General features: G+C 37.0%; 1 protein-coding gene across 1 annotated transcript in view; it reads right to left on the minus strand.

Moving 5' to 3' along the window:
- Positions 1-3,230: 3,230 nt before the first annotated feature.
- Positions 3,231-12,284, minus strand: part of MAB21L4 (mab-21 like 4) — a 62,604-nt gene continuing 53,550 nt past the window's right edge. The window contains exons 3-5 of the mRNA XM_044071051.1: positions 11,801-11,954; positions 6,715-7,071; positions 3,231-4,782 (exon numbers count right to left, since the gene is read on the minus strand). Of these exons, the coding sequence (XP_043926986.1) occupies positions 4,690-4,782; positions 6,715-7,071; positions 11,801-11,954 (604 nt within the window). The 3' untranslated portion in view covers positions 3,231-4,689. The remainder of the gene's footprint in view (positions 4,783-6,714; positions 7,072-11,800; positions 11,955-12,284) is intronic.

The raw sequence follows: 12,284 nt of genomic DNA on the forward strand, positions 1-12,284 counted from the left end.
AGACATCTTCCATTAAGATGTCATCACAAACTGCCTTATCTTCAGCCTCTTCCTCTTTTCAGTAGTTTAATCCTTATTGTACAGTCACCAGTCTTACAGACTTAGCTGCTTTGTATCATTCTTCTAATCCTATTTCGAAAAGCTATGTTACGTAGCTGTGATGTTTAGTACATACTAGGGTCTTTAAAGGCATTTCTTTTTTCATTATTTTTGCTCTACTACCAAGAGTTACGAAGTAATCACTCACCGTGGAACTAGACAATACTTCCTCCTCTTCTCATTAGTCATCACTATCGCTGCATCATTTCCAATCAAAAGCCTCGGAGAAGGCCAGTAACCTAAGATGTAGGCACATGATTGTCTATAAATGTTCTCAAAAATTTCTTCTAGAACTGGCTGCTGTAAAATAATTGCCACTGACAGAATCGTCAGTAAAACTGTTAGTGGAGGCCTATTTAAACTTCACAGTGACTCGTTCAAAGAATTCATGGTTTCTTTTCTTCTGGAAGCTCTGCCTTCCTGATAATATGGAAAACATGACCCCAGTACCGCTGCCCCATGCCTCTCCCTGCCTTATACTGACACAAACCCATTGTTTTATGCTGAAAATATTCCATGTATGCTTTGAAAGTGCCCATAATAAACACAGCTTTCCTACTATTACATGTAATATCAATCGCAAAAAGTCACCTAAAGTCTGTTCAGTACTTGGTCTCTAACTACTGCTGTTAGGATATGGTTAATTTCTATTACAAGCAATTTCATGATGCACTGTACAAAGGGGCGATACTTTTGTTTCTGTAGTTTTATTAATATTTCTTGATTTTTTTTAAATGTGCATTCTGCTTGTAAAATATGTGCAGCAAAGCACACATTGTATTCAAAATCCCAGGAAAACCTTTCTTCTAAGCATTAATCAGGATACAGATAGGGGTAATCACTACTGAAACTCATACTGTTCTTGAGAGAGGGGCAGACTATTAATTCTCAAAATTAGTTGTTACCCTGTGATTTTTGTATGGTACATAACTGTCTATAAGTCTTTTTCTGTATGTCTCTGTCTACCTCCTTCCTACCATATGGCTATAATTTATCATCCATGCAGTCAACATTCAGAACAGACAAATGCTTGTGTTAATCTGCAAGTAGGCTGGCCATACCTGGGCACATTCTTCCATTTCAAGACATGGTGAACATACTTACTTACTAGTTCCTTTGGAATAATATACTATGTAATCCATATAGCCTGCAGAAGGTACGTTAAGAAAAACAAAGGCATGATGAAGTCAACGTATTATAGATTTTATTTATAAAAATAATATGAATTCCTTAATATAATGACATATTTATTACTCAATAAATGAATAAAAAGGATATATATTACAAGGAATACAAACATACAAACATACAAACAGATTCTTTTATGCCAGTCAGAACACAACGCTTATTTATGTTTCATTATTGTGTAGTTAACAGGACAACAAAATTCATGCTAAATAATAGTCTTTTTTTAATAAAACTAAGGTTATACAGTGTCTGGTAGGGATTAAGGCACGTTTTCATTTGTTCACTGAAAAGCCATACCATTAAATGGAGGTTATGAAATACTGAATAATTTATTTTCTTGCTTTTCTGTATTTTTGTATAAAAGTGGTAAAATTACCGCAGTTTGTAACTTCATTGAGTAAGGATATGCTCACTGATCATCAAATGTATGCCTGTATTTTCTCAGTGTTTCATTACTGCTCTCCATTTAATTTAAAATTGGTATCAATCTGTTACGCAAAGAAAATTAGGACTTTAAACATTATGAAACAAACAGGGAAATATCTGTAATACACTTAATTTGTAGATTACATGGATAATGAGTACAGTAACTGTAAACATGTCAGAAATGCAGTTACAGCGTGTGGGTATGTCAAGGTATGAATAACATACTCTAGAAAGACATTTTTTCTATATTCTGGCCTGCTAGAGACAGATCATAGAAACCCTGACCAGAGTACCAGAATTGCTAAATTAGCCTAATTGTAGTATTTTTTTAATCATATGCAAAATGTGTAACTTAAACATTCAGAATATTATATTTCACAGAAGTAAACAATCAGATAAAGAGAATATTACTAGAAGAAATACTTTTACAAATACATAAGTTACAAGTATAACATTTTTACAAACAAACAAGGTCTGTGTATCTGTTTTATGACCAGGATACATCTTAATTACAGCCACCTCCCCAGGTGTGGACCTTGCACGATGGTACAACTAGAAGTATATCAAAGTAGGTGGCCAGTTAAGGACCAGGAAAGCCTGAACTTCAAAGCTTATCAATGGTACAATAAAGTGGTTATTTTTTTACAAAACATGACAGCAGTTTTGTGGATTCCATTCACAGTACTGATAATGAAAGGCCAGTGTGAAAATGGTCAAACAGAAAACTCCAGATTAATAACAACATTCAATAACAAAACCTTGAAAAAAAAATTACAATATGAATTTTAAGTATGTATTCCATAAATCACAGTTGGGAAAAGCCCCTCAAATCAAATCAGGACTGCATCCCCACACCCATCTCAGTCATATTCCAATTCTGGGGTCACACAACCTCAAAAAAGGGAAAATGCTGATACCAACAGTAAAGTTATTTTGCTGCATTCCAGCAAGGAGTTAGAATATGAAATAAGTTTGGAAATAAGGGCAACAAAGTCCACCCCACCCCCACATTAAGGGGCGCAGAATAAAGCATGTGCACTTATATTTTGAAATTGGGTAAAGATAGTGACATTTGTAATGAAAATGAAAAAGATTAAAGCTGGAAGAGACATACTGATGAGTTCAATATACAACTTTCATAATGTAAACAAAGGTACAGAACATATTTTATTAAGAAAACATAGTTACTCTCAAGTACAAGATACTGAATAAAACAACAGCAGGTAAAATGTGTATTGCATAGCCGGCTTTAGACATAGGCCAACTAGGCGAGTAAGGCAAACTGAGAAAAATGAAGAAAAAAGGTAATCTGGATGGTGTAGGTAGACCAAGATGGGGGCAATGGGTGGTGTGGGGGGCACTGTAGAGCCCTTTGCATAGGGTACCAGCTGACCAAAGGCCAGCCCTGGTCTATTGATAATGCCAAACTGTTTAGTGTTACATCATAATTATAGTTGTAAGTCATTATTTAGTGATTTACTGTCTTACATAATTTCAGTTATAAGAGTTTGACTTTGTACATTGATTAGGGAATCAGTTATTTTCAATATCTGATCTTTTTAGTTTGATAATACGTGATTTTGTTTTCCGGTTGTCAATCTTTTAAATGGAATCAAAGTTTAATGTAACTGTTAAGGCTTTGATCTACTAACAAACCTCATCCTGTAGTCCAAGGTTTGAATTACTTTAGGCAGTGTTCCTGGGCTGCCCATGCAAAGAGACATTTGGGTTTATCAGGCTTATCCGCATCAAGAAATGGATTACATAATCCATTCAAGCTTTGATATACACAGACTGTGAAACTGCATACAGACCAAGGTGTATATGGTGGTTAGAGGCTGTTGTTTGTGTTTATAACATTAACTACTATGTTGATTTATATTTATCCTTTACTGTACAAAGATCGTTGCTTAATACTAAGTTTATAATACGTGCAAATGAAAAATAGGAAAAAAACACTGAAAAGTGCCAAAAAGTTCAATCAGACTTCAGTAACTATAATGATTTTTCACAGCATTTTAGCACATTAGAACAGTTTGCATTTCTACAGTTGGTCCAAGATATACAGTCTTTTATAAGGAATAGAATTAAATCCTACATGAGAATATTTTTAAATGGGGGGACTCTTGCAAGTTTTACGTTCTATGAATTTTCACAACAGTTAATCCATATGTATCTTATGATAAACTAACTTTGGGGAAATAATCCTTTGTACTGCTGGTATAAACAATCAAATTCTTTCCAGAAACATCCATCATTGACAGTGCATGCCATTTGTAAGGGTCATCTATCAACCTGTCAGCTGGAAACAACTCAGGAATAAAATATTTTTTAAGAAGAAACACATAACTTTGTTGAAAGTGATACCAATATCAAACACAGTGGCAGCCTACTAAATAATTCACTGTTGTTTTACAAATAACAGAATCTCAGCTCAGTAACACCATGCTATGAAGATGTATGGCAGAAAAAAAAAAGAAGTGAACAGTGTGACATTGTAAACATTACAATATTGTATTAAGAGCAGTCTTAAAGGCAGTCAAGATTAATTAGGACTGAAATTTGAAGAAGAGATCATCTCATGAATTCCAAAAAGTCAAATCTCATCTCACGTAATTATAATGAAATGCTGTAAAAATAATTTTAGAACAGAACTATGACCAATACTTCATGTAAATTTTTGTGGTGAAATAAAGCAAGAAGGAGTTTTCTCAAGTCCTGCTTGTGTCACCTAGAAAACAAACACTGACATTATTCCGTATTCTGATCTATATTGTCTTTATCCAAGTGAAAGAAAGATCGACAGCATTTAAGGCAGCTGGAACCAGCTTATGTAAATAATATGAGGGTCGTAACAGAGGTGGTTCCATTCTTTTGTCGGCTAAAGATGTTTATCAAAAGTTCATCGCTACATGAGTATGTGATGTCAAGGCAGTTGCTATTCTCAAATTGTGCCAGCTGAAGAGATCACATGGATTACTTCTTATCTTCATCCATCCCTCCAATTTTAAGCCAAGTTTCCTTCATAGTGGCGGTTCTAGCTGCATCTTGAATATGGTACTCCTGAAACTGAAGCAGGGAAACACATTAGTAACCATACATAAGCAAATGAAAAACAATGTAGTGGAACATCTTCAGTAATGCTGTTCATGTCTTCTATTGTCTTAATGTTTGCAGACCTCTGAATGTCTCTGCCTTTACATCAGTCTCCAATCCAGCCTCTTGAATACTGGAAAAATATCACCAGGCTGCCAAGTTCATTGAAGGAAACATTGATGCATTTCCCTCAGGAAACCTGGGTGACCTGAACTTCCCAGAAAAGCCCAGTTGTCACACTTCCCAGAAAAGCCCAATTACCACACTTTATCATTTGCTTTCTGTACTTCTCTTTCACTAAAATAGTACCCCACCCCCCAAACCCAGAGAATGGAGATGCAGTCAACCTTCATTACACCATTAAAAATGACAAAGATAGTGGAATGGCCACTGTGCTTCATACCGCTCCACCATCTTGAACTCTCCATCTAAGGAAATCAGGCTGACTGACAGAACACGTCCTCTTTTGTCCAACTTCAAGTCATGTTTAAATGACAATGGAGCAGTACTTATGGGACTACCTGAATGCCTCTGCTTATCAACAGTCTACTTCCTCTCTGCATGTCAATACCTTACATAGGGGTACAGTAATCTCAGAATAGTATATATATAGACCTGCCAGCTGTTGTCCAAGCACTCTCTTCTTCTATAACATAACCTGCCTTCCTCTTTTTTTTGCATCTTAAGTCCATCTTCTCTTACATTAAATAATTATTTGTCAATTCAGAATGAACTGGTTCTCAGGCATTATTTAGCCACAATCCAGACCACAATGGCAAGGGTGGGATTTTTTGCTGCCTATCAAATGTGGAAGATAACTTAAGTACCCGCAGAAATCTCCCCATAGGCAATCACCGAAGGTAAGGCTTAAATCTTGGACTTTGGAGCTGTAAACCTGAGATATTGCCACCAAATCATTGTGCTGCCCTTCTGTTCTACTATCCACTGCAATTTCTCCCTCCACATTCTCCAAATCACTGTACCCGGAGTGACTGCAATAACTGAAGCTTATCTGTACTCACACTTGAAACATTCCTCTGAACACCTAGTATTGTTCATTCAGGTGTTGTGCCTTCTTTCTGCCTGCTCCATACTATCTTCCTCCCTCTTGCAGCCCTACACTTTCACTTCTTCTACAACACCTTCAAGGCTGCCATTATAGTGACATTAGTCTATCTCCATTTAAAGTATTGATTACGTTCCCTGATAATAAATCACTTCTATACTTTTGCAATTTTGTATTTATATGTATTGTTTTCCTTATCTAATGTATCAGTATATAAGATTTTGCATGCTGTACTGGGGCTTTGTTCCCTGGTGTTCCACAAAAAATAAGCCAGGCCAACTAGACAAGTTGGTCAACAAAAGGAAATAATTACAAAATAAATTAGTCTCCTCTTTTTCACAAGTATTCAGTTCTCCATGCTGTCATAATGCTTTTCATGATATTGGTGAGCCAAGAAGAAAAAATTGCTCCATAACAGCCACAGTAGGTACTTCTGTAGAGGGATGCCAGTTTGTTGACATGGACATGGATAAAGGCATTGCCATAAGCTGCTATCTGTCCTTTCTAACTGAAGAGAAAGAGCACAACTTTTAATTTCAACAGCATAGCAGCTCTGCATAGCCTGCAGAATATGTGCACTAAACTGAATTACCCTTGGCTGTGTAATTGCCTCTTCAGAAGGGATTAGACCCAAATGAAGAAATCTATTGTCTAGATTAACTCTAGTATAAAGTCAAGGGACAAGAATATGTCCTGAGGAATACATAAAATAATATGAATCTAAACAGTATGGAGTTCTGAGGTTCATTTTAAAGCCACTTACCTATACTAAACAGATGTATAATCATAACATTTTAGAGCAGTATAGACATTGGATAAAACAGGATGCAAGTTGCTACCTTACTGAGAAGGACATCGAAGTAAGCTGTGCTCCACAGTTCTCCCGTCTGATCTGGTGTCTCCAGCACTGTCTGAGCATAGGTGTCCATGCGTTGCTTTGTTGTCTTAACCATATGAGTCACGTGCAGGTGTAGGAACTGTTCTGGGCAGTTAGCAAATTCCAGTACCTTCCAGTAGAGAGGCTTAAGGTCAATGTTCTCATCTTGGAAGAGGTTGATGTGGGGATAAAGGAAGCTGGGAAGTTTGCTCATTGCTAGACACCGTATAAGGACAACCAGGAGACGATACACTGCTGAACTGAGTTCTTGCCAGTCTTCGGGGGACAGAAAGAAGCTGGCAGCCCACAGCAATATTGTCTGTACAGAGAAAGAAAAAAATGACACTGTAAAAACAGAACTACAGTCCCTTTGGACATAAAAGAGAGCTGCTTGTAAATACAGCATATTATTATTATTTTTCTTTTTTTTTGAGAAATAATACAAATTTTCTTTTCCTAACAAAATACTTCCACTTTGCTTTATAGTAAGAATGAATTTGTATTTCTGTTTAGACCCTCAGTAGGAATGTTTCACCATTTTAGGTACATGCTTCCACATATCCCTAAATAAAAGGTTGTAGTTAATAAAATGTTTAAGGGACTTATTCCTAATTAATACCTTCAATGTGTTCTAAAAGGCTCTAGTTTTTAACTTTCATTTCGGCTCTACATGTGCAATTCCACAGTGGCTTTCTGGTCAAAATGTCTGCCTCATGTTTTCGGTTCCGACCTCTGGTTGTTGTCTGAGTGGAGTTTGTGTTTTCTGCCTGTGTCTCTGTAATAATTTTTCTGGGTACTCTGGTTTACTGCTCCCCATAAAAACATGTTGCTTGTCTATTTACTCTTAACTGTCCATATATGCTAGAGCTACCCTTGAGCTACTAATAAGTTTCCTAGTATTAAGCCATCTGTCATAATAATAATAATAATAATACTAATAACAATAACAATAATAATAATAATAACAACAATAATAATAATAATAATAATAACAATAATAATAATAACAATAACAATAATAATAATAATAATAATAATAATAATAACAATAATAATAATAATAACAATAATGTGAAAACCAAATCAGAGATAGCAAACACTTTTCTGACCCTCAGTCCCTGCCCCCCCCCACCAAAAAAAAGCACAGACCTGATTATAAAGGTAATACAAAACAATTACTTCAGTGTACTGTTTTTGGCCAGTAGAGTGTGGCAGTGCATAAAGAGATTACAATACATGGCCATCCCGCATCTGTGTAACATGATGCATTCTTAACATAAATTGTTAAAGCCATATTTCACATTTGTAACAAACTTAATAAAAATAAATATAAATAAACTATGCTTATCTCTCCCAATAGTGCCCCTGGCCTAACCCATGCAACCACTTGTTTGAAGTGGATCAAAATTAACATAACATATTTACACAATGTACACAATGAGATGAAAAGAATCCTAAAGAAATACATGATAATCCAAGGAAAGACCTCCCCTCCAGTTTGATTGTTGATAGTTATGCAAAAATTACATTTAAAACTTTAATTAATTTAAAAATGTTTGAATACTTAGCTGGGAAACCTAAACAGTTGCATACTTTGCTAGACATGAAATGCATATGTTGTACCATATGAGTTCACAAAGTGATTAAATAATGTACATTTGCTAATTTAATATTATTAACAGTTTAGGCACATAAAATGCTAGTATATTATTTTACAGTGGGTCACTAAATAGGTAATCTTATCGGAGGGTTAATTAGATTCAGATTTTGGCAGTCATTCAACAAAATTAACCGAAAGTAATTTTATAGTTTGCACTGCAGATATCACTTAGATTTCACATACTACTTTACTGCATAGGTATTTTGAATACAAGCTACAACTTGCTTACTTATAAAATATTCTGTCATGTTGATTAAATGATTCATGTAGATAAAAAAAACAAAAACAACCAGCAAGTCAAACCAACTACAGGTCCTCAAAATACATGTTTATTTGATTAAGTAAAATCACGGATGAGCACTTTCATCGACTTATACAGACATCATCAGAAACATGAATGAAACCCTCTCACTCCTTTTAAAGTTTCCTCACTTCCTTCTAAAATGATTGAAACATCACACCCCCAGAAACAACCAATCGAAATGTAATGTCATGATATCATTGATTTACTGGTGAAGTACCCGCCTTCAAGACTTATTTAAACTTATAGCTAAGAAAAGGCTGGAAAACAACTAGCAGAAAATTAGCAAAAAATTATTAGTTTGGCATAAACTGAACTAAAATAAAATAAAATACAGTGACCCACATAAAACTAAGAGCAGCAATCACAATGTACTACCTCGCTTTTTAAGTTCACTGATTGAAATGCATTCATTGAGACCGGGTGAATTGGCTGTATCCAGTCTAAGTTGCCAAAACATTTCCCAGTGTAAAAGTTTGTTTTGCTAATCCCCAACATAAGGAGCCACCTAAATCTGTTCAAGTACTAACAAAACAAATTTGTTGAACCCTGGGCATATAGTGAAATTCCTTGCCAGTGCATTCTTATTGTCTTGTTGCTGTATGCTGTAAGGGTGTTGGTATATTCATTTATTCAGAGCATTTTTGGTCTTGCCTGTGTAAAAAGCAAAACATGAAGTACATGTGTCTAGATAGACCACTGTTTGTGTTGCACAGTTGTATTTACCGCCAGTCACACACAGACAAGACTCACCAACATGTTTCTAGGTGCACACAGACACACACACACACACACACACACACACACACACACACACACACACACACCTGCAAAAATTCTACCAGGCACATACTTACCAACATGCTTTTACATACAATCATGTTTCTACATTAAATCTTGCAACTCACGTGCATTGTAAGAAGCAGTTGCCATATCAGACAGAAATTAGTTAGTCCTACTACAGCACACATTCACATCTTCTATATGAGTAGACAAGCTTGAGCAGTATGTGTATTTAATGAGAATGTGCATCAGTTTGTGGCCTTCAATGTACTGGCCACCAATCATAGGATCATAGGTTCAAAGGACATTACTAAGCTATTGGCCCTGAGGCCCTTACAAGCCTAGCCATGAATTTAGCCCATGTTCCAACAAGTCAGCACCTAATGCCACTGTCCAGCAGGGACACAGGTGGAATACCAGGGGTGGGTTTTCTGTTTCTCATCCAGTTATCCAGGTTGCACTTAAAAAGGGTTACTGAGGTACTCTGCTTGATGTGGAGAGGGAGTCTATTCCATCAAAGGAGGAGTCTCTGGGACATAAATCTGTCCTGCTAACAAGTCCTATTGATGTGAGAGACCAGGTTGAGGTCGCGCTTGTGGATTACTCGAGTGGACCTTGACTTGCGGATATGCAGCAGTCCCATCAAGGCAGGGTCTGAGATTGCTTTGTAGGCCAGACAGAGGTCACCTCTGAGGAGTCTGTAGGAGACTGAGTAGAGGGACAGGGCCTTTAACCTGTCTGTGTAGCGTAGATGTTTGAGGCCCTAGATTCTCCTGGTGAGGAACCTCTGTGGTCTCTCCACTGTTGCATGTGCTTTGTGAGGTACATGCTGAAAGGAGCATTGTACTCATTAATGGGTCTTGTAAGGGAAGAATACAGGGATGTTATGACCACCTTGTCCCTGGATGAGATACTAATGAGGTGGGCCATATAGAAAGCTTTCCGTACAATGGAGGCAATATGGAGTCAAAAGTCAGTTTGCTATCAATCTGGGTTCCCAAGTCCCTCACAACTTATTGCATGCTTAGGACCTTATTATTATTAATGTTATAATTTGTGGGGACGTCTTTCTTCCCAAAGGGGATAATGATGCATTTTTTGGCATTCAGTGTGAGGCCATGTTTCTGGCACCAGTCATTTGTTTTGGTGAGACCCTCTTGGAGGATGTCTACATCACTAGGGGAACTGATGATAGTACCCAGCTTGCGGTCATCTGCAAACTTGGTCAGCCATAGCCCACTGGTTTTGATCTGCACCTCAGAAAAATATCCTAAACAACAGAGGCCCCAAGACCTATCCATGGGGTACATCGCTCATTACGGATCTACTGCTTGCGGTGACTTCCCCTATTTTGACTAGGTGGGTTCTGTCAGTGAGCCAGTTTGCTACCCATCTGGTAAGATATGGAATGATGCCTAGATGAGAGAGATACAATGACTAATGGAATTTTTTGTACTGTTCCTTTGCAAGATTTTAATTGTTTGTTTTTATCATACATGCATGCACCACTGTGCCTCACAGCATCTCAGCTAGTTTCTTTCTTGGAACTGAAATATTCTACCAGATCTCACAATCTCTTCAACTGATTTTGACTTATGTTTCTCTGATGCTAGTGAAGTCTGCAGTAATCTATGTGCTTTGGCAACCCACTGCATCAAGGACTGGAGCTGTCTGAGCTGACAAATGAGAAGCAGCTACTTGATTCACCACCTTAGACATCCATCATTTTCCACATGAAGGGGGTCATCTCAGGGCCTATAGAAGGTAGTAGGTAGTCCATATGGAGTAACATCAGAAATGATAATGTTAAGAGTACCTTAACAGCATACAGCATCACTGAGGTCTATCACCATCCCAGGCACTGAAAGAATAATTCACATGCAGATACTGTATACTGCTAAGGCAGATTCAACTCTGCTTCTGACTGAGGACTCATCAGTGAATATCAGTCTTTCAGCAATGCTATCTTAATGACCATCTCTTTGTCACATTTCTTTCACTTATTCATTAACAGGCCATTGGCAACAATAAAGTCTCATTTCTAAATCAGTACGGCAAGGTTATAACTATTAATCCTTTTACCTTTCAGAGTGTCATGACATGTTTTAAAATAGTATGTTTTAAAATAAATACATGCTTTAAATAATATGCTTTATTTGTCCTTTCTCTTTGTATACCTACTATCTTAAGGCATCAGTGATATAAAAATACCGCACAAATGCATCTCTTAACCACTAAAAACATGAGCGTGTCTACAGAGTTGTCCATCAATAAAAATGGCATATTCCACATTACCACCATTACCTGCAGGTGCTGAAAAGTGAGGCCCAGCTTCTGACCATCCTCCCGCCAGTGAACGGTGTTCACTCGATCCAAAAGGCAAAGAGCATCAAGATGATATCCCTTAACAGAGTCAAAATTCTTTAACAACTTCCAGAGTGGGCGACTGAAGCAGTGCCTGTAGAAGAAATGAAATGAACATCTGCTTACATGTTATCTAGATGCCATGTCAGGATAACATTTCTAATGTTTCTCTCTCCTTTCAGTCTCTTTACATGACCAAATGAAGGCCATCCTTACTCCTGATTGTTGCTGTAAACAAAGAATAGCATACACACCATTCTGTATTGTATAACCGCCGGCTGCAGTTGCCTTACAAATGATGAACCTTTACCTCGTTGGCCAGTATCTTCCAGGCCACATTTGTCCATTGTTGACTTTCCCATACTGCACTTCCTATAATTTCATTACATTCAGACTGCAGTTTGAGTTAAAAGAAGATGTGTGT

Source organism: Protopterus annectens, chromosome 5.part0 (assembly GCF_019279795.1).
Source record: "Protopterus annectens isolate FY-2018-M chromosome 5.part0, PAN1.0, whole genome shotgun sequence".
NCBI lineage: Eukaryota > Metazoa > Chordata > Ceratodontiformes > Protopteridae > Protopterus > Protopterus annectens.